At 33.8% G+C, this 23,537-nt stretch overlaps 1 protein-coding gene across 1 annotated transcript in view; it reads right to left on the reverse strand.

Moving 5' to 3' along the window:
- Window positions 1-1,912: 1,912 nt before the first annotated feature.
- Window positions 1,913-23,537, reverse strand: part of LOC126816255 (RAB11-binding protein RELCH homolog) — a 133,485-nt gene continuing 111,860 nt past the window's right edge. Inside the window, exons 25-27 of the mRNA XM_050542535.2 lie at window positions 19,830-19,946; window positions 16,888-17,041; window positions 1,913-7,351 (exon numbers count right to left, since the gene is read on the reverse strand). Of these exons, the coding sequence (XP_050398492.1) occupies window positions 7,240-7,351; window positions 16,888-17,041; window positions 19,830-19,946 (383 nt within the window). The 3' untranslated portion in view covers window positions 1,913-7,239. The remainder of the gene's footprint in view (window positions 7,352-16,887; window positions 17,042-19,829; window positions 19,947-23,537) is intronic.

Raw genomic sequence — 23,537 nt, forward strand, 5'->3', positions numbered from 1 at the left:
TTACCATAATCATGGATTCCTTCCCAACAACAGATTTATCTGATATGGGCAGTAATTTGTTACAAATCCCCAAATCTCTGGTGCAAGGAGTGTCTATGAGGGACCATAAATTCTGCATAAAATCCACGTTTTAACTGAACACTAGACACACGTTCCAGGTTGAAGTCAGGACAAGGGCCAAGAAAAACATCTGGCATTTTTTCAAGTCTGATTTTCTTTTAATTGATTCTCTTTTAATGTCTGGTGTGAGGGCTTAGTAATTGGGATGGGATTGAAATTTTCCGTGTACAAATTGATAGTGAATATATACAAGATCAACTTGCAGTTGGAATTGGAAGAAGAATTGCTGTTAGTTAATCAAGACAAAATGTTAAACAAATTCACAATCCATTTTTATACGTCCACATGTTTGTGAACAGTCTACAGGTCACAATTTTTATCCGATTTCAATGAAACTTGAAATATAGGTTTGTCGCCCTAAAATCTCGGTTCCTTTCGATATTGGCATGTATCGGACTGTAACTTCATGGATTATGGCCCCTGATTGTACGAAAAATCACGTTTTTAGCTTGTGAACACTTAGAGGTCACAATTTTTATCCGATTTGGTTTAAACTTGAAATGTATGCTTATAACCCAAAGATCTCGGTTCCTTTTGATATTCACGCATATTGGAACGTAACTTCCTGAATTATGTCCCCTGATGGTACGAAAAATCGCGTTTTTAGCTTGTGGACCCTATAGAGGTCATAATTTTTATCCGATTTCAAAAACTGTTTTAATATATCACCGTTACACCCTAAGGTGGTCTGAGTTTGAATTTCGTGAAAATCGGCACAAAACTGACAGACAAAATGGCCGCCGTTCGTTCTCAAATAGCGTAAAAATATGGTATATCAAGGTTGTGGACCCTATAGAGGTCACAATTTTTATCCGATTTTGTTGAAAATTGAAATGTAAGTTTATAACCCAAAGATCTCGGATCCTTTCGATATTCGCACATATCGGACCGTTACTTCCTGAATTATGGCCCCTGTTTGTACGAAAAATTGCGTTTTTAGCTTGTGGACCCTATAGAGGTCATAATTTTTATCTGATTTAAAAAAACATATTATTATATCACCGTTACACCCTAAGGACGACTGAGATCGAATTTCGTGAAAATCGGCTCAAAACTGACAGAAAAAATGGCCGCCCCTCGTTCTGAAATAGCGTAAAAATATGGTATATCAAGGTTGTGGACCCTATAGAGGTCACAATTTTTATCAGATTTTGTTGAAACTTGAAATGTAAGTTTATAACCCAAAGATCTTGGTTCCTTTCGATATTTGCGCAATCTGTTTAAAACACAGATCCTATTTCGTTTCGTTTTTATAGTTCAAAATTTCGTTTTACTTGTCTTTACTACACTTGGATCTGGAAGAGTTGTTATTTAACTCGTGTTCTGAATGGTGTCAGGGATAAGCCAATGAAACGTTCTGTTACGTCGAGCTTTAGGCGTGTTTTTCACGGAACTGTGGGTAATCCACTAGTAACATCAATGCTGATTGGTTAATCAAATGTCTGACGTCATAGGTCATAAGTCGATCTGTGACCTATCGCTATAACTTGTCAGATCTTCATGTAGTGTAGGCCATCGAAAGTATAAATTATACGTCCACATGAAAATGTGGGCGTATAAAAAACGAAACGAAATATAGATCTGTCTGTTAATCAGATTGATATTTGCGCATATCGAATTGTAATTTCCTGAATTATGGCCCTTGATTGTAGGAAAAATCACTTTCTTTTTAGCTTGTTCTCTATCCATCTCTCGAAAATGTGGGCGTATCCTGCCTGGCAGCCGTTGGTTCTATCTGAATACATTATATATTCTAATAATATTAATAAAATAAACAAATCAAAGACACAGATTTCATGGAGAATTAATATTTATCAGTTAAAACAAAATGAAAGATTATATCAATTGTATTGTAGGAATGTATTAAAAAAATGAAATAAATAATGGGATTAAGTTAAGATATGCATATTAATTTAATTGTACATTTATTATGTCGATATTATTTCATTGCACAACAATGGAATTATTCCCTTTACAACCATATGTTGTCACTACGTATTAATCTATGCAAAAGGTAATTAAAATTTCAGGTTGAATAAGTCAATAGTTATTATTGGTGCTAAAACAAAGGCTTCGCTAATCAGTAATATATGTAGGTGTTTCAAATGTGGTATATCAAATATCCAGTCGAGTTTGTATTGTATGTGCTTCACCATGACCACAAATATCTTATTTTAGTTTGAATAAATTGATATCCTATAGAAAACACCTATGGGAATGAGTTAAACAACAAGGACTGGATCACAACTGAAGCCTCCAAGACGCTAACAAGATTTGTTAACAGTGGTGGCGGCACTAAATAAAATGTGCCAGTATATAAATCCACTAAATAAATTTCATTTCAGTCATTATTTATACATTGCACATACAAACACAAAATCTATTATAGACTAAAAATCTATAGTAAAAAGAACATGATTGAATAATAAAAAAAATCAAAGAGCAACAAATAAGAATCCCATCTGTAAAACAATCAGATTGTTGTAACATCACAAATAGCTGGATTTACCTGATCTAATGTACATAGGTCTTCTATAAACTATTTACTTTCACCTGTCATTACATTGTTTACAGTCTCATTTGGCCCACATATTTTTAGGGTTTTATACCCGGGTGAATATAAATTCATGGTTTGTTTTCTGAATAATATTAATTATGTAGAATAAAGACACTGTACACCCTAAATGGAATTAATAAACCTAGAGAAGAACCTTTAGAGATCAACGGAAATTAACCAACATGGGCGAAGGTGTATAAGATTACTAAAGATTTTTGGAACATCATCTTTATACTGTCTGTGTACCCCCTTCAAATTTATAGGTTTTACACTGACAACTAGCTCTTTTACAATAATAAACCTTTACCATATTTCTGTGAACAAAAAAGGGGGGGGGGGTGGCGTTAGTTATTGATGATCGAAAAGGAGGTAAGGGGCAGTAAAAGTCAAAAGGGCATATATTTAACTGGAAAATATACTTTGCATCAATTAACTCATTCATAAAGATGTGCCATTTATAATTTGACCCCCACTGAATTATACATGCCCAGTGATTACCAAAGGATCAAAGGTTTCCTACATATACATTCAGAATGAAAAAAACAAAGCACTGAAATCTGTTTCAATTGATTATTCTCATTGATTATGGTGGTTATTTTTTTAGCATGTGTCTAGTTTGCTTACATAACTACAAATCTTGGTGATCAAATGCAGCATGTTGAATATGGTCATACTGTAGTTCTCTCTAGCTACGAACCATCTGCCAAGTAGATTTTTTTTTTATCTATTTTTGAGGAAGACCTACAATATTATTAATTTCACATATAAATTAGTTATCTACATCTCAACAGAAAAACAAAATATCCTACAAGCAAAACCATACAAGACAAAACCCTTTAAAAGATATATAGCTGTACCATAAAAAAAACCTTTAAAAATATGGCCAAACAACTCCTTAAAATAACTAGATGTCCATAATCCCATTTCTATACCAGCTTTAAACAAACAAAATAAATACAAATTGTTCTTATCATATTTGTCTCAAATTTTAAAGAACATGATCAGAGAAACTAATTTAGAACATGATATGAGAATCCAATTTAGAACATGGTATGAAAATCTAATTAGAACTTGATATGAAAATCTAATTAGAACTTGATCTGAGAATCTAGTTTAGAACATAATCAGATAATCTTATTTAGAACATAATCAGATAATCTAATTTAGAACATGATCAGAGAACCTAATTTAGAACATGATCTGATTATCTAATTTAGAACATGGTCAGATATAATCTAATTTAGAATGGCTTAAATAGATTTTACTTGATACATTAGTCAATACCATGAATATATTAAAGGCACAATATTCCAAACTAAAAGGCAAATATAGATTTTCAGTTTCTACACATCAAAAGTTAATCTTAACAAAAAGCATACTGGTCCAAAGATTATTAAAACTGATTCATACTAATATACCGGTAAGTCATGTAGATCCAATGTTGTCATTACTTTCTACTGATTTTATGACATCATCTTTTCGAATTCTGGTCTTAGAATGTCAGTAAATTACTAGTAAATTACTGAAGAATAAAAATTTTTGATCCATGAATATTGATTGGAAGATGGCATCTAATCTAACCTAAGTTTTTTTTTCTTGTGTAAAGAGCATATTTCAGACCTTATTATTGTTAAATTCAATTATAACAAAAATGACTAAGCCTTCTTGCTTAATCCATAAATATTTTCGTACAATAAATGGTAATTTTTTAATAACCCATGTAGAGAGGGAAAGGTACAGAAGTTTTCATAAATGGTACAATTAAAAACACACTGTACTTTGCAGGGTGTGTTTGTGTGTCATTTAGGGTTTTCATCCGTCTATCATATTAAATGATGCTACACGCCATTAAACTATATTAAATATACACATCTCCATTTTTCACACAGCTTCATTATTATAATAAATATTCATTGACAAAAATATACATATATGCTGACTCAGAAATATATAAACTGTATAAAGCTTACTATAATACAAACTTTGCATACATAATTACTTCACAAGAAGCGCCTTATTAAAATAATTTGATAAAAATATTTATACATAACAATATTATTATACATAAATGTGATAACTTGTAATAACAAATGTTGCACATATGTACATATACATATATTATATCATACATTAATATATCAACTGTGTATTACATTTACAATACCTTTTTTTTCATACTGGTAGAAACACAACCATGTACGGTATATGGATAATAATTACTGGTTTATTATACTAGCAACTTTTCAACGATGGTACTCTCACTGTCCTCTTTATCAATCAAGTGGCAGAATAAGCGTAACTCAGTTTGTTTACCAAATTTCCCTTTAATTTATTGTTTTTTGCTTAACCAAATTAAACCACACTTTAAATTGGCTCAATGTAAAAAGATCACATTTCTAATACAGAAAGATAATGACATTATTTTAATCTGACACATTTCACTCAATTAAAAGAGGTTGCACATAAAAAGCTGTATACCAGTACAGTACATAAAGATAGGTTGCCAGGCAACGAAACATACGCCCACAGCAGCTAACTCGTCCGGGCAGTCAACAAGAGTTGTCACATATTTTAACTTTTTTCGGTAATGAAACATTTATAATACATTAAAATCTGAAAAGAGTAACAGCTCATTAAGTAATTATCAGAAAACCAATAGAATTTGTTTGGTTTTTATAAAGTTTTGCCCCATGCTAACGTTTAGTATAGGAAACTTTTAACATCATGGATTTAGCTGTTCAAGTCATAAAAATTCATTGAAAATCAATATACTTGTTTGTCTCAAGACCTTACACTCTGTGTATGAATCTGAAGTCAATCGGATGATAACTTTAGCTTCTAGAGGGTCACAAGGTTTTTAAAAGTGATCAAGGGCCATAACTTTGGCAGTAATTATCGGAAATCGTTGTAAATTAATATGATTCTTCGTCTCATGACCTCAAACACTCTGTATCAATTTAAAGTCAATCGGATATTAACTTTAGCCTCTAGAGCATTTACAAGATTTTTTGAAGTGTTCAAGGGCCATAACTCTGGCAGTAATTATCAAAAATCTCTGAAAATGAAATAAACTTCTTCGTCTCATGACCTTAAACACTGTGTATAAATTTAAACTCAATCGGATATTAACTTTAGCCTCTATAGTCCACAAGATTTTTCAAAGTGATCAAGGGCCATAACTCTGGCAGTAATTATCGGAAATCGCTGAAAATCATTAGGCTCTTCATCTCATGACCTTAAACACTGTGTATAAATTTAAAATTAATCGGATTTTAACTTTGACCTCTAGAGGGTCCATAAGATTTTTTGAAATGATCAAGGGCCATAACTCTGGAAGTAATTATCGGAAATCGCTGAAAATCAATAGGCTTCTTCGTCTCATGACCTTAAACACTGTGTATAAATTTAAAGTCAATCGGATATTAACTCTGAGCTCTAGAGCGTCCACAAGATTTTTTGAAGCGATCAAGGGCCATAACTCTGGCAGTAATTATCCATAGGCTTCTTCGTCTCATGACCTTAAACACTGTGTAAAAATTTAAAGTCAATCGGATATTAACTTTAGCCTCTAGAGCGTCCACAAGCAATTGTGGACGCCGGACCGACGGACGGACGGGGGCGACGACAAAATACGACCACATTTCAATGTGGGCGTATAAAAATCAAAATTTATCCATATTTATATATTATATAAATTATATACTTATAAATTATATATTAATAATAGTGGAGTGGTTAGAGATCAAAAATATTGATCTGAATTTCTGATCCAAGTTAATGTTGATGGGATCTGGAGTTCAAAAGCCATTTTTCCAAGCCAAATAAGCTATTTTGGGGTAATAATCAGAAATATTTCAGGAAACAGTACAATATCTGGGCAATTCGGTACACATTTTGTTCGACAGCCCTTAAATATATATGTACGCCTGTGACAAATCTGTTGAAGAGAATTCGATTTTACACCCTTATAGTTAAGCTATTCCAGTAGCGTTACTGCATTTAGATCTGGGTAAAGGTATTATTTTATACCATTAAAACAACTGATAATGAAAACACAATACTTTTATAACTAGATGATTGTAAATCTTGTTTGAGAGTTGCACCTTAATCTGTTTAATTAGTTAAGGTGATCGATGAACAGTTTTCTTATAATTGAAAAGCATGTGGTTGACATAACAAGATCAACTATGAGATATCAGGAATAATTTAGACTTATCCAGATTATTAATGATACATTATGTATCATTTTTTTACCTTCAAATGGTATATACACTGTAACTTATCATTATCTCGGATAAAGATATTGAGTGTATTGGACAACATAAGCCAGAATAAAGTAATTTAACCGATCTTTAAACTATTATAGCAAGAACGGTCAGTTCTTTATCTAATTCTTACATAATGCATCTTTAACTTTTTATAGGCCTATCCATAGTCAGTCTACCACTACTCATTCCTTTCAATAGTTAAACAATTTGTTTTGTACTTTTGAGTTAATATACAGCTATTAGTAACAATATATATATACACATATATATATATTTATGTCTTAAGCTATAAGTTTACTTTTTACGACTAAATATATTAGAAATATTAGAATCTTTAAATTTTGACATGACGCGCTGGCGCACATCTTCTGCGGACATTGTGTTAACTGATGATATACTTCCACTTCTGAAATAATAAAAATAATAAATAGAGCTTTGTAACATTACAATCATAACAATTCTCTTTCATTTAACATGCTTGTCTCACTTATTGAAAACATGATTGTGTATGTGTGTATCTAAAACCCTGTTTACATTACAAATTTTAAGCGTGCCAGGAACAGTACCTAGCACAGCACGGTTAATTTTTTTGTAGTGTAAACAAGTCAAATATAAGCGTGCCGTACTGAGTACCGTGCCAATCTGGCCCACTGAAATGAGGTGGTCTCAACACGGTACCATACGCAGCCTGCTTAAATTTTCTTAGTGTAAATGCTATCCAGTCTGAGCATGACTGTGCATGTGCGAAACGAACCATGACCTTTTCCCCCCCCCCCCCCGCAAACTATGACAGTTCTGTCATCAGTTTCTGTCATCAGTTCTGTCAAAATGGCTGCTCAAACTAAATCAACCATCATAATTGTTTTCATCTGGGTAATATGTATAGGGACTGAAATTAACTTTTCTGTGAAGAGTTTCACATTTGGCGTGCTTGGCATGGTTCTGAGATCGTTTATTTTAGAGTAATGTATCCGGGTCAATTTCTTGAAATTTATCGCGGCCTAGTACCGTGCCCAGAACGGCACGCGTATCGGGGCCAAGTGTAAACGGGGCTTAAGCCTACAAAATGTGTCATTTTTCAGAAGTCTCACTAAAGGGTTGAATAGTCTTAAGGACTTCTGCACGCAAAATAGTTTTACAATCCATTATAGGATTACAGCTTGATAAAGAAAAAATCATAGCAAATAACAGATTTATTCTGAATATTAAAATATATATTTAGCTTAAAAATAAATAGGTGTTTTAAAAGAAACTCTTAATGCTTTTACTTTTTTTCAAAAAGAATTATTTATATACATTCTCCTTGCACATAAAGAAATCCAATGTGACGGTCACCATGGAGATATCTAAAATAGGATTAAATAAAGGAGAAACAAATTTTGTATTTATAAATCATTTTCACACATTGTTCTAAAAGACAACCTCCATTCTATTTTCTAGGTAAACTATAATCCTGTGGGACTAAAATGAGGCTAAAGTGTCTGTAATTTGAAACAATTAAAGATGGGTTCCTGCTTAGAAACTGGGTGATTTAATGGTATATATGGACTAAAAACTTATTCAAACTAATTAATTTGTCATAATTTTGTTTCAAATCCTTCTCAAACATTGTAATTGTGAAGGAATGCCCTGCTATAAAAATTCGATCAAATCAGGTCACGTTTACGTCACATGACTTACCTCTCTTGGAAGTCAGAGGAGAATTCATTGCATACATAAGACGATGTTGTCTTTAACCGCTTACTATACAAATATCGAATCCTAATTAAATTCTCGGATTATCCACTACCCGCGTCTTTTTCCATCATTTTTATCTCAGAAAATGTTGTACGTCCAACTCTTCATAAAGTTTATTAACTTGTACATCAAGCGCTCAATGTTCGCGTGTGACCTTTGACATCACGCGTGCAGAAATTCCTAATCGTCGGGCTGTTGATTAGGGGAACCCTTACATTTTAGTCCTGTATACGCTCCAGGAGTGTTTTTCGGGGAATCCAGTATTTTTCTAGTAAGATTGGATATCTCTACTTTCCATATATACCAAAATTACCATACTTTTATTGGAAATAACCACCCGATAAATACTTTTCTGGGAATCCATCTTTAAGGGAAAGCTAATTAATCAGCAAATTTTATGTCTTGTGAATTATTTTGACATATATAATGTAAAGTAGGTTGAAAAAAACAAATTGAGTAACAATAAAGAGATAACTGGAAATGTGATGCAGTAATGACAGGTTTCACTGCTGCCACTTTATACTTGAACTGACATCACTACCCGTACCAATGGAAACATTAAACAGATTTCCACATTAGCATTGGACACTATAAAATGTACCCAGAATTAGCCAATAAACCAGCAATATCAATTAAATTTATACAACAGAGACTCAACACAATGACATTACTTCCGTTATCAACAAAATAATTAAATTGAATTACAGAAATAACCACTTCGATTGTCCTTTGCGTGACATAAAATTGATTAAAATTTGAACAGAATTAACACTTTGTAACGCCTTATTAAAATGCGAAAAATCTTATAAAAGTGAAGCTGACACAATTGGTTATTTCTCGACACGAGAGGACATTAGAAACACTATTTTGATTCATACTATTTGTCCTTTGAAATCAATAGGAATCAAATATCATAATTTTATACGAATAATGAATATCACTTACTTCAAACAAATATTTGTTTTAGAGGATAAAAATACAGTTTTTGCCAAAAGACATTACTTTCGGTGGTACTAAAAATATTAAATCATTTTAGGAAATCGGAAATGGCATTAGGCATCACATGAAAATCGAATAATAATAATAATTGGACCAAATACCTTGAAAAGTGACTTGTAGAAAATCATCTATTCCTCCACAACTGAACAAGTTAGAAACCATTTTGTGATATCAATATGATCACATATGATTGCATGAAATTAAACTGTGAAAAATCTTAAAAAGTGTACCTGACAAAATTGGTTATTTTTCGGCAAGGAAAGATGTTAGAAAATACTTTTTGATATCTAAACGATCCCACTAATTCAATCTTTTAGTCTGTTGCAATCAAAAATCATAAATTTATATGAATAATGAATATCACTTACTTCAAAAACAAATTTGTTTTGGAGGCTATAAATACAGTTTTTGCCAAAATGGCATTACTTCCGGTGATAATGAAAATGTTACATTACTTTTATGAAATCATATACCATGAGGCATCACATGGTGAAAATTTTATGAAAATCGAAAAATAATTGACACTTTTATGGACCAAAAGCCTTGAAAAGAGACTTGTAGAAAATCGTCTATTTCTCCACAGCTGAACAAGTTAGGAACGAATTTGTGATATCTATATGACCGTATTATTTTATTGATATGTTGATTTAAACTAAAAGTAATGATATTGATTTTACGGGTTAAAAATACGTTTTTCAACAAAATGGAGTTAATTGTAATTTGTAATCAATTTCATATAATGCACATTGGAAATGAAATGAAATGAAATGGGGTTTAACGTCCTACTGTTTTGCTCCTAAACTGGGCTAATGAAGACGGGATAATGCACATTGGCTTTATGCATCAACTGGTATCACTTTTATGAAAATCCAATAATAATTGACTCTTTTAAAAGCAAAATAGCTTAAAAAGTGACTTATGCAAAATTGACCATTTCCCGGCAACTGCTCTTATTACAAACTAATTTTGAAATAGATTCTCTTCGTATGGATTATTGCTACCATAGGCGTACGGGCTCAATGACAGTTAGGGGGACAGAACCCAAAATGCCCGAAAAAATTTCAGGTTTACAGCCAGCCGCGCCGGACTTCTTCGAGAGGTCAAGAAGCCGAGCTTACCTTGTATGGACCCCCCACAACCCCGAAAGAAAGTTTTGGAATATCTGACGGCTGCAAACAGGTTTTCCTCCTATTCAAGCCTGTGAATACAGCAACTTCAATTTGGTCCAATATAGCCTACCTGGCTGACCCCAATTCCAAACAACCAATCAATCGTCGCTGGGTATGGGGGCCTCACCCTCCCGGAGAAAATTTAACCACCACAAATGCATTTTCTGCTATTCTAGCCCGTGTAAGCAACTCCAAAAGTATTCAGTGGTTTTGTAAACGAAATCCCATTCTGAATTCCAACCATCCAATCAGACTGTTGCAGCTACATTCACAAATAATAATCGATGCCAAAAAAATGTCGCACAAAGTAGAGTGGCTCTAGACAAAATGTTTTAATCCGAAGAAGCGGAGCTGACCTTGTATGGACCTCCCAAGAAATTTTTTGAATTTTGAATATTTGACGGCCGCAAATGCGTTTTACTGCTATTCCAGCCCGTAAAATTAGTGTTTTATTGGATTTCGGGCACTTTATTTTGCCAAGTAGATGAAATAAAAAATTTTTTTCACTTAACCCGTCTGCCCGAAAAGTAGAGGGGCAGCTGCCCCCTCCCCCCTGGCTCGTACGCATATGATTGCTACAAGTTTATGAAAGTTACGAAGAAATATTTTAAAATATGAAAAGCCTGAATGGGTTGTAAACAGCTCATTTTTACACCATTTTTCACCTTTAAATTGAAATAGCACAAAAACAAAATCGATATTAAAACCAGCGGCTGTCAGGCAGGATACGCCCACATTTTGCAAGAGATGGATAGAGAACAAGCTAACCAGCGGCTGCCAGACAGAATACACCCACATTTTGCAAGAGATGGATAGAGAACAAGCTAAAAACAAAAACGATTTTTTGTACAATCAGGGGCCATAATCCAGAAAGTTATGGTCTGAAATGCGCAAATATTCCAATTCAACCTTCATTATGGTGGAATGGTGATATATCTAATCTTTTTTAAAATCGGAAAAAATTCAGGAAGTTAGGTTCAGATATGTGTGATTATCAAAAGGAACCAAGATCTTCATGATAAAAACATAAGTTTCATCCCAAAAAAACTGTGACCTCTAGAGGGTCCACAACCTTGATATACCATATTTTTACACTATTTGCGTACAAGGGGCGGCATCATTAGGGTGCAACTATGATATACTAAAACGTTTTTTTAAATCGAATAAAAATTGTCTGGCAATTTTGGTCTGATATTTACAAAATTCGAACTCAACCATCATTAGGGTGTAACAGTGATATACTAAAATGTTTTTTTAAATCGGATAAAATTGTGACCTTTAGAGGGACCACAAGCTAAAAAACGCAATTTTTCGTTCAATCAGGGGCAACAATTCAGGAAGTTTCCTTTCGAAACATGCATTTCAAGTTTCATCAAAATCGGATCGAAATTGTGACTTCTAGAGTGTCCACAAGCTAAAAACGTTATGGTCCGATACATGCCAATATTGACAGAAACCGAGATCCTTGGGAGATAGACCTATATTTCAAGTTTCAGCAAAATTGGATAAAAATTGTGACCTGTAGAGTGTTCACAAACCAATCGCTGAAAATCACTAGGCTTCTTCGTCTCATGGTCTTCAACACTGTATATAAATTTAAAGTCAATCGGATATTAACTTTAGCCTCTAGAGCGTCCACAAGAATTTTCAAAGTGATCAAGGGCCATAACTCTGGCAAAAATTATCAGAAATCGCTGAAAATCAATAGACTTCTTCGTCTCATGACCTTAAACACTGTGTATCAATTTAAAGCCAATCAGATATTAACTTTAGCCTCTAGAGCACCCACAAGATTTTTCAAAGTGATCAAGGGCCATAACTCTGGCAGTAATTATCGGAAATCGCTGAAAATCAATAGGCTTCTTCGTCTCACGACCTTAAACACTGTGTATACATTTAAAGTCAATTGGATATTAACTTTAGTCTCTAGAGCGTCCACAAGATTTTTCAAAGTGATCAAGGGCCATAACTCTGGCAGTAATTATCGGAAATCGTTGAAAATCAATAGGTTTCTTCATCTCATGATCTTAAACACTGTGTATAAATTTAAAGTCAATCGGATATTAACTTTGACCTCTAGAGCATCCACAAGATTTTTCAAAGTGATCAAGGGCCATAACTCTGGCAGTAATTATCGGAAATCGTTGAAAATCAATAGGTTTCTTCATCTCATGATCTTAAACACTGTGTATAAATTTAAAGTCAATCGGATATTAACTTTGACCTCTAGAGCGTACTCAAGATTTTTTGAAGTGATCAAGGGCCATAACTCTGGCAGTAATTATCGAAAATCTTTGTCTCATGACCTTAAACACTGTGTATAAATTTAAAGTTAATCGAATATTAACTTTGACCTCTAGAGCGACCACAAGATTTTTTGAAGTGATCAAGGGCCATAACTCTGACAGTAAATATCGAAAATCGCTGAAAATCAATAGGCTTCTTCGTCTCATGACCCTAAACACTGTGTATAAATTTAAAGTCAATCGGATATTACCTTAGCCTATAGAGTGTCCACAAGCAATTGTGGACGCCAGACCGACGGACAGGGGCGACAACAATATACGACCACATTTCAATGTGGACGTATAAAAATTGAGAATTTGCACCATTGAGCATATGAACTTTGTTTTATAAAAATCAGGCATTAAATAATTAACCTAGAACCGATAAACTGAATTAGCCAATAGTGGCCAAGAAAAATTATCAAGACAAAAAATGTTCACATTTTGGCTCAAATCAGATGACCCTTTAACCCTGGGTAAAATGCCATAAATAAATATTCATTAATAAAAAGTATTTTGTCAAAATTTAAATTTTCACAATTTGGTGCCTAATATTTCCGATGATGCGTCGAAAATCAATAATCAAAAGAACCATAGCTACGTGCCTTGTCTCTGGCTATGTCAAAATGTTTAAAATGTTAAAATTTGACAATTTTTGTTAACATTACAGCAATATTTCAAAAATATTATTGCAAAATGTCCGAAATAGCTTTATTCTCTAAGTCACACCCACTTTCTCAGTAAAACCGAAGACATCGATTCGATCCGACAAGTAGTCTTGAAATATGCTCAAGTGGAAAAAAAAAAAAAAAAAAATAATAAGAATAATTTTAACATAAACAAATAGTGTTTTACACAAGCTATGCAGTGTGAAACCCTAATAATGTTAAAGGCCGACAGTTCAATTCTGTAGACAATTTAACACCTACATGTTAGAAGTGTAATGGTATATGTAGCTGGTATACAATTAAAGGCCATTAAACTGGGTAGACATTGCTAAAGGACATAGTAGTACAGATGTATCATCTTGTTGTCTAAAACTGTTCAATAATAAAAACTTTAATTTAAATGTTCATTGTATTTGGACATATCGCATAAACAATTAATAGTATACAACATAACACTGGCAGGTATATTAATGCATGGCCACCATCAGATATCCCTCTTCTGTTATTAATGAGACTCATATTCTCCATCTCAAAACAAATAGATGCCACAAAAGTACTTGCACATTTATCTTTTATAAAACATCAAGCAATCAAAGTACTTATCACTCTGATTAACTTAAGCGGAAGATACTTATTACTAATCTTAGTCAAGATACTGACGTAATGAGGGAGGTTGAATGACTGAATGGTTAGCACGTGCGCGCTGTATCATAAGGCCTGTCATTGAGTCAACTGGCGTGGTTTTGAATTCCCGGTTGCACATGACAAGGAGAAGGTTTGCCTGTCCAACCTCATGGGTTTTCTCCATGTCCTCCGGTTTCCTCCCACTGCTAAAGACCCCTACGTGCAAGCCAATTATTGAAATTAAACCATATGTTAGTCCCGAAATGACCTAGTCTGTGTCGGGTGGACGTTAAACACCATTTCTCTCTCTGACGTAATGAAGATAAACACCAAGTTTCATTACTTCAAAATACAATTAGAATCTGAATTCATTGACAAATCAAACTGCTTATCTCTGCAAAGGCTCGTGAATTCACCTGACTGACAGAGAGAGACGAACGAACCCATTATACTCCCAATCTGCTTAAAATACAGATCTATATTTCGTTTCATTTTTTTATACTTTTGATGACCTATACTACATGAAGATCTGACCGGTTGTAGTGATAGGTCGCGTCAGAGGTCAAACAAGCAGCTTTTGACCTTATGATGTCAGACATTGATTAATCAACCAGCGTTAATGTTTCTAGTGGTTTACCCACACAGTACGCCAAGATCCCACCGTAACAGATCGCTTGATTGGCTAATCCCTCACATTAACCTGAATGCGACTTATACTTAACTGGATTTTTGTTATGTTGATGACTAAGGGAGAAAGAGAGAGAGAAACAGGAGTTTAACGTCCACTTGACACAAACTAGGTCATTTTGGGACTAACATATGGTTCAATTTTATTTCCATAATTCAGTTGCGAGTAGGGGTCTTTAGCCGGAGAAAACCCACGAGGTTGGACAGGCGACCCTACTCCTTGTCACGTACAACTGCGGAATCGAAATCACGCCAGTTGACTCAATGACAGACTTTTTGATACAGCGCGCACATGCTAACCATTCAGAAATCCAAGGTCATTTTGAGACTAACATACGTTTTTTTATTTCAAAATTTCGCTTGCGCATAGGGAGGAAACTGGAGGACCCAGAGAAAACTCACTTATTTAGTTCACAAAAAACTAATCCTTCATTTCGGTGATTTCGCTAAGAATTCCCTGCGAATCACAGGGGGGTTTTCGTCGTGAGAGAGAAAAATTGGGTTTAACGTCCACTCGACACAGACTAGGTCATTTTGGGACTAACATATTGTTTAATTTTATTTCAATAATTTGCTTGCCCATAGGGGTCTTTAGCAGTGGGAGGAAACTGGGGGACCCGGAGAAAACCCACGAGGTTGGACAGGCAACCCTACTCCTTGTCACGTACAACCGAGGATTCGAAACCACGCCAGTTGATTCAATGACAGGCCTTATGATACAGCATGCACGTGCTAACTATTCGGCCATCCAACCCCCAATTTTTCGTCATGTCCCAAAATATTGCAGCATTCTGTAGTATAGATTTGTACTACTTAACTGGATTTTTGTTATATTGATGACTAAGGGAGAAAGAGAAATGGTGTTTAACCTCAACTCGACACAAAATAGGTCAATTCGAGGCTAACATATGTTTTTTTATTTCAATAATTCGCTTGCACGTAGGGAATAAACTGGAGGACTCAGAGAAAACCCACGAGGTTGGACAGGCGACCCTACTCCTTGTCACGTACAACCGGGGAATTGAAACCATGCCAGTTGACTTGATGACAGACTTTATGATACAACGCGCACACGCTAACCACTTGGACATCCAACCCCTCTGATGACTAAAGAGAAGAGAACTTTTATAGATAAGTAGTCAATCTGTGGCTCTGGTCAAACTTTGTCAAAACATTTCTAGCCAGTTAAGTTTTGATGAATTTTGTTTACTTTGTATTAACAGGATATTTTTTCCAAAGAATATGACAATTTTAATCATTATCTCATTTTTCATATATGTTTTTAGATGATTTTACACAATAAGAATAATAAATTTGACTGTATTTATTGCGTTTTAAGGTTAAATTCTTTGAAATTTGAATTTAGGGCATAAATAATTTGACAGATAGTTAAGTTCTGGCATGTATGATACAGATGGCAAGATTTGACCACAGGTCCAATGCCACTACTAATGTGCAAAACTATTTATATTTTCAGCGCTCATCACAGTTATGTTAATTTGATATCTTAAACAATATTACCCAAAACAACATTGTTAGCTTTCAAATATTCATAAAATTGTTAAAACTCTTTCTGTCTAAAGGGAGCGAACCATTACCCCTCTGTCCCTTAAATTGCCTCAAATACGCCACTGTAATATGCAGTTATGTATTTGATTCAAGACAGACAGTTGTTGAATAAGATCAATAGACTGTCCACAGATGATGAATCGATTTAGAGTGGTCATTATCTGTAATTAAATGAACTCATTCCCTATCACACAATATACATACCTTTCAACCATTCTATTAGTATCCATCTTAGTTTCATACTCTTTAATCATGGATACGACAACTTCTTCATGTTCTGTTGCTATAAGAGCCATATCTTGTTTTAAACATCTTAGACCTGGTAACATAGCTTCTACAATTAACTGATCATTGATGACTTGTACATGTTAAGGTTTTGTCAATGAGCTATCATGTCATATGAAGAACTTCTATCTATAAGGACATGTGTTACATTTATTTTAATAAATAAATATAGTTGCCGGGTATATGCTAAAGATTCTTCACACCCTTTATGCTACTACTATGCAATTGGGCTATTAGCCTGTTAGTCATTAACCCCCTTTCTAAAGTTTTTAGTATTTTTGGTTTGTAGGAAACTGAATGTGCAAAAATTTTAAATTTTATTACATTTCGAACCTCCAAGCTCTAAAATAATATGTTTTAGTCAATTATGCTTACAATCCAAACTTATTTCTAATGTTATGTGGAACTAAGGCCAAATATCCTTGCCTATGTTGTAGAAGTAATAAGAATATTGATGGTAAAATTTCTGATGGTGAGATACAAGTTTAGCCATATGGGAATTGTTTCTCTCCTATTAAAAGATTTAAAAGAATATAAATGTAGACTACTATTGCAATTTCTAGTTTATGGTAAATATACCCCAAGGATTTGTAAACATATCTATAACATTAATAGATAAGTATACATTGTAGAAGATTACAAGATTAGTAGAGTATATAATGGCTACAAGACATAACTCAAACCGAACATCATAATAATAAATCTTATACAAACACCCCTACAGACTCATTATCAATATTCAATCCTCATGACATTATCCGTCGAATTGGAAACAATTAAAATTATACATTTTCTTTTCAGAAATAATTATTGTTATAATATAAGTCATTCATCTCGCCTCTGAAAGTGATTACAAAAATTGATTTTTGGTAACAAGAATCACTATAAATTTCCTAAATTGATTTTTGATGGAATGGAAAGAAAACGAAACAGTGAAATTCACTTTTCTTTTGCTAGTAATTTCACACTTGTCAACCAAAACCATTCTTTGGTCAGTAGTATTTCCAGAACCTCCTCTCATATCTGTTCAGAGAAAAACTCATTGTAATTGACATTTGTGACAAGCTAAATGAGAGGTATGGGTTGTAAAAGTCATTATAAAACTATGAATAAATATAAATTGTGTAATCAATAATCATTAAATTGGCATGTGACATTTATAATTATCTCTACAAAATTGCCCAGATATAGTTAGATTTGAAGCAAGTGTACATATATTAACAATAATTTTCATAAACCCACAAACAAATAAAACAAAAATGCATATCGCAACAATAATAGCAGGATTTGTTCATTTTTGCTAAGTTTTTGCTTTTGAATTTTGAAAGTATAAAATTATGGTATTTTTTACAGCAAAGGCTGAGGAAACTCAAAATCAATAAATTAAGGTTGTCAGGCAACAATACATATTTCTCATCGGCAGTTTAGTTAGTCCGGTGGCTGTAGGGGGGGAATCGCCACCCGAGCTGTGAATTTATGAGACCATGTTTTTCTAAACCAGTTTTTTCGTAGATTCCGAATCTGGGTGGTGATCAGGTGTTTGAGGGGGGGGGGGGGTTGTCGAGATATGGGGGGCGGGGGTCCAATGTCTACAAATAGAGTGAAATGTCATTATGTTGACATAAATGATAATCATGTTATATATTAATAATAACATAAATTTCTGTCTATCTCTAAAGAAGTGTATATGATGCCCCTGGAAAACTGTTTTGAATTGTGGGGAAGTGGGGTGGGGAAGTGGGGTGGGGGTAGCAGGTGTGCGTGTGTTAAAGGGTGGGGGGGGAATTGGCGGGAAATGAGTTCACATTGATGATGATTTTCTTTGAGCTTGGTAAAATCATTACTTTTCAATTCCGCTGCAGATCTCTAAATATGTGTATATGATTACCATTGTATGGGGTGGGGTTGGAGGGCAAATTGTATTTTTGGGGACAGAAACCATTTGGTTCAAAATTGACCTGAAAAGTGTTTTCTCGTTAGCTTTTTCATTCAGTACCAATTTCGTCATTCAAAATATTAAATTATAATGGTACTTTTCAAGATTTCTGGAAATATACTTATAAAAACACAGTAAATCAGAGACATGTTTAGATATTAGTTTATTCTTATAGTCTTCATCAGAATACGAGCGGAATAGATATCTTCTTGATGACTGATCAACATCTCGCATATATCCTTTGGATATGCTTCAGATACTCATTCACATTGTAAATCTTCATTCCAGCCTTGTATCGCAGAGTTATCTTGTTCGATCATTGGTTTTGCGGCCTGTCTCCATATTATTGCAACATGTTGCGCTTAATGTGCAGCAAAAGACTTCTATGAAACAAGAAACTACGCATATGATACCAGTACATCAAAATAATGTTAAAAATGCAAATAATGTTCAGTTAACAATATTTACATGCCATAATCTATTTCATGCTACTAGAAGTAAGTGAATAAGCTTGGCAAGTTTGAAAAATCTCAAAAACTCTGGACAAAAGAGCATACAATAGAAATAATGCAACTTTGAATTTTGATAATGATAGAGTTCATCTTTATTACCAGTCAAACTATCCTCGCAAGTTCTCAATAACTCTGACTTGTAAAGGAATTACAAAGGTTTTGATGGCAAGGGCATTTGTGAATATTTGATCTGTTTCTCTGAATTTAGATAGACCAACAAGTTAAAAAAAAAACCCAACAGAAAACCATGTGTAGTGACATATTGAGTGATTACCAAGTAGTTTAACGAATATAAAATGTCTTGTTTTGTCTCATATCTTAAATAAAGGGCCTGTAATATGTCTCATGAAGCCAAAACTGGTCACATTTGTGGCCATATGATGTTTATAGTTAGTAATAAATGTAAAGGATACAACAACATGACATAGCACTGTACGCTTCAAATAACTGCATAGCAATATCTCTTCTCTTTGTTTCATTAGCTGTATTATTATTGGCAAGAGCCATTGCAGCAAGTCTTGGTAGAAGAACTGCAAGATAAACAAGCCAACAGTGAGGCTGATGTCCCCCGCCGAAATCCCAAAATAAATAGATGACACATTAATTAATCGCACATTTATTTTTTTCAAAAGTATCGAGCAATCAAATTATACACTAAGTTTCAGCACTCTCTATCAGATAGAATCAAAGTTATCTTGTCCCAAAGCATCGACCAATGTTAATAATTGAACTCAGCCATGACATGACAGCAGAAAATACTCATTATCAAACTTAGTCAAGGTAATGATATAATAAAGCTATACACCAAGTGTCCTCACTCTCACTTAATTAGAACTAAAGTTATCGTGTCCCAAAGCATCAACCAATCAAATTGCTTATCCCTGCTTACTCTAAGCAAAAAATTCTCATCTTCACACTCCATCAAGGCATTCACCTAATAGCCACCTATGCCAAGTGTGAACATTCTAACTCAACTAGAATGAGAGTTATTGTGTTCTAAAGTCTCGACCAATCAAATTGCTTATCTCTGCTTAACCTAAGCACAAAATGCTCATCTTCGAACTCCATCAAGACATTAACCTAATAAACACCTACACCAAGTTTGAACATTCTAGCTCAATTAGAAAAGGAGTTAATGTGTTCCAAAGTCTCGGCCAATCAAATTGCTTATCGCTCTGCTTACCCTAAGCAGAAAATGCTCATTATCGAGACTTAGTCAAGGTATTGATATAATAAAGCTATACACCAAGTGTCCTCACTCTCCCTTTTAATTAGAACTAAAGTTATCAGGTCCCAAAGCATCAACCAATCAAATTGCTTATCTCTGCTTACCCTAAGCGGAAAATGCTCATCTTCGAACTCCATCAAGGCATTGACCTAATCAACACATACACCAAGTTTGAACATTCTAGCTCAATTAGGAAGAGAGTTATCGTGCCCCAAAGTATCAACCAATCAAATTGCTTATCTCTGCTTACCCTAAGCGGAAAATGCTCATCTTCGAACTCCATCAAGGCATTGACCTAATAAACACATACACCAAGTTTGAACATTCTAGCTCAATTAAAAGTTATCGTGTCCCAAAGCATCAACCAATCAAATTGCTTATCTCTGCTTACCCTAAGCGGAAAATGCTCATCTTCGAACTCCATCAAGGCATTGACCTAATCAACACATACACCAAGTTTGAATATTCTAGCCCAATTAGGAAGAGAGTTATCGTGTCCCAAAGCATCAACCAATCAAATTGCTTATCTCTGCTTACCCTAAGCGGAAAATGCTCATCTTCGAACTCCATCAAGGCATTGACCTAATAAACACATACACCAAGTTTGAACATTCTAGCTCAATTAGGAAGAGAGTTATTGTGTCCCAAAAAGTGTGACGGACAGACAGACGGACAGACAGACGGACAGACAGACAGACAGACAGACGGACGAACCCATTTTAATAGTCCCCTGCTTTCTTCGAAAGGCGGGGGACAAAAAACAACAAACAATTGATGAAATGGATTACAAAAAGGCCCCAAATAAAAAATAATGTTCATTAAAGGGGAAATAGTGCTTTGGAGGTCTTTGGTGGTTGGTAAAATATTTAACATTACCAACAATAGGACTCATGTCCAAGAGCACACAAGTCTAGATCACTGGGCCACTCAAATCCTGGCAAAATTATAGACAAATCAGCAAAGTCATCGCTTAAATATAATCATTTTAAGGGCATTGAGTAGTCTAAGATACGCACTAACTTTTCAACATCAATTTTATTAAGACTTTTCACATTTGTTCCATGTGTAAAATAACCCAGACGCTATATAACAGTCCGACCGTTTGTTGTGTAATAATGGAGATACAAGAGGAAAGAAAAAAACTTTTATAGCAAACGAGAAGGTTTCCCCGACCTAGATCAATTCTTGAATAAATTATGACGTCGTACACACCGTTCACGTCATCCGAAATAAACAATCATGGCCACCTCCAACAGTAGTTTTACACTGGATCATTGATGTCTATCTATATATGACATCAGAAGGAATTCCCTCTAAGACACAATTATCGAGGTTTAATATCCACCGCGACTGGAACAAGGCTGAATTTCATTTTATGATGGTCAAAAGCTACCATTTTTGAATGTATAAAATGATTTCGAGAGTGGCAGAGTAGTGTGCACTGAAGTAAATATTTACTTTTTACATCCGAATTGTTGTATTTTAAAACTTGTTGTGGACGTATTCAAAAAATTTACTAGAAATCACAAAATCTTGTTTGAAGGTAAATAATCAACAAAGATTTTAAAATACGTTTTTGGTGTTGAAATGTCACGTATAACCTCTATTTTCGATTATTGATAGGCCTATCTCTTTTTAGCAAGTACTAATTGAGTTTCCAAGAAAACTCATCGTTTTTAGGCATTTCTATGGATACCAGACAAACCATAGCCTATAGCCAAAAATCGTTCTGTGGCTTTTTTGGAATTGCAATTATTGTTCGTGTCTAATTTGATAAAAATCCATGCAGACATAAATGGGGAAAATCGACTTTTGTTGTCATCAGTACCCTTTATTATCATGTTTTTGGGTCAAGTTTGGAACATGGTTGGTAAATAAAATTGGTATATTTCTGGTGATTATTAATATGTAGTTTATCACCCTAAATCTAAATAACAAAAAATGTCATGTGCATTTTTGACTGCTCAACACTATTTTATACTTATTAGTTGTTTTTAAGGAATTAAACAAAATTGGCATAAAATATGTTACACAAAGTATGTAAGTACTCAGATTTTTTTCTGTTTGCTTTGAATATGACAATATTCAATATCAATTACATTTATTTTCTTGGTAGGCATGATTTATAATGCCTCTTTAAGCCATGTCTCGAACTAAGACAGTAATACCAATCATGGATTCAATTTTATTCAAAGGTTTCCAAAGAGTCATAAAACAATGAATAATATGTAATCACAGAAAGCATTAAAGAACAAAACACAGACATTATCTAAAGATATCTGGATTAAATATCAAATTACTGCAGTTATTTCACAGCAAGATTAAAGTAACATAGTATAATGTCAAAAAACGTATCAATTCATTAGAGTACAGTTGGCAATTAAAGTTGATGAATTTAGGACTAAACTGATACCTAATGACATCAATAGCACTAGATATCAGTAGATCACATACAAATTTTGATTGAATTGGACCATAACATCCTAAAAGTGTTTTTTTTTTTTTTTTCAAAAACAACAAAAAAACATCGCATCTGACAGGATTTTTCACATTTGGAGAATCTTTTTCTGGATATCAAAACGATTTTTGTATCATAAATAACATTTATGCTTTGGAGATAAAATGATTATTTCTGTATGTTAAAAAATGATTTACACATTTGTGTCTGATAAGATAACTAGTGTTATAATTTATAAGCTATTATGTGATTTTAGGTTTACATTAATCAATGTATAATAAAATTACCATTAATCAAGTCAGGCAGATTAATTTTAGATAATCAAATAGTCATATATATAGCGTACACTAGATCAATATATACCTACAGATAGTCATCACAGGTAAAATAGCTTAACTTTATAATAGGAAATAACACAAACACAACTTTATGGAT

This window comes from Patella vulgata, chromosome 3, assembly GCF_932274485.2.
Source record: "Patella vulgata chromosome 3, xgPatVulg1.2, whole genome shotgun sequence".
NCBI lineage: Eukaryota > Metazoa > Mollusca > Gastropoda > Patellidae > Patella > Patella vulgata.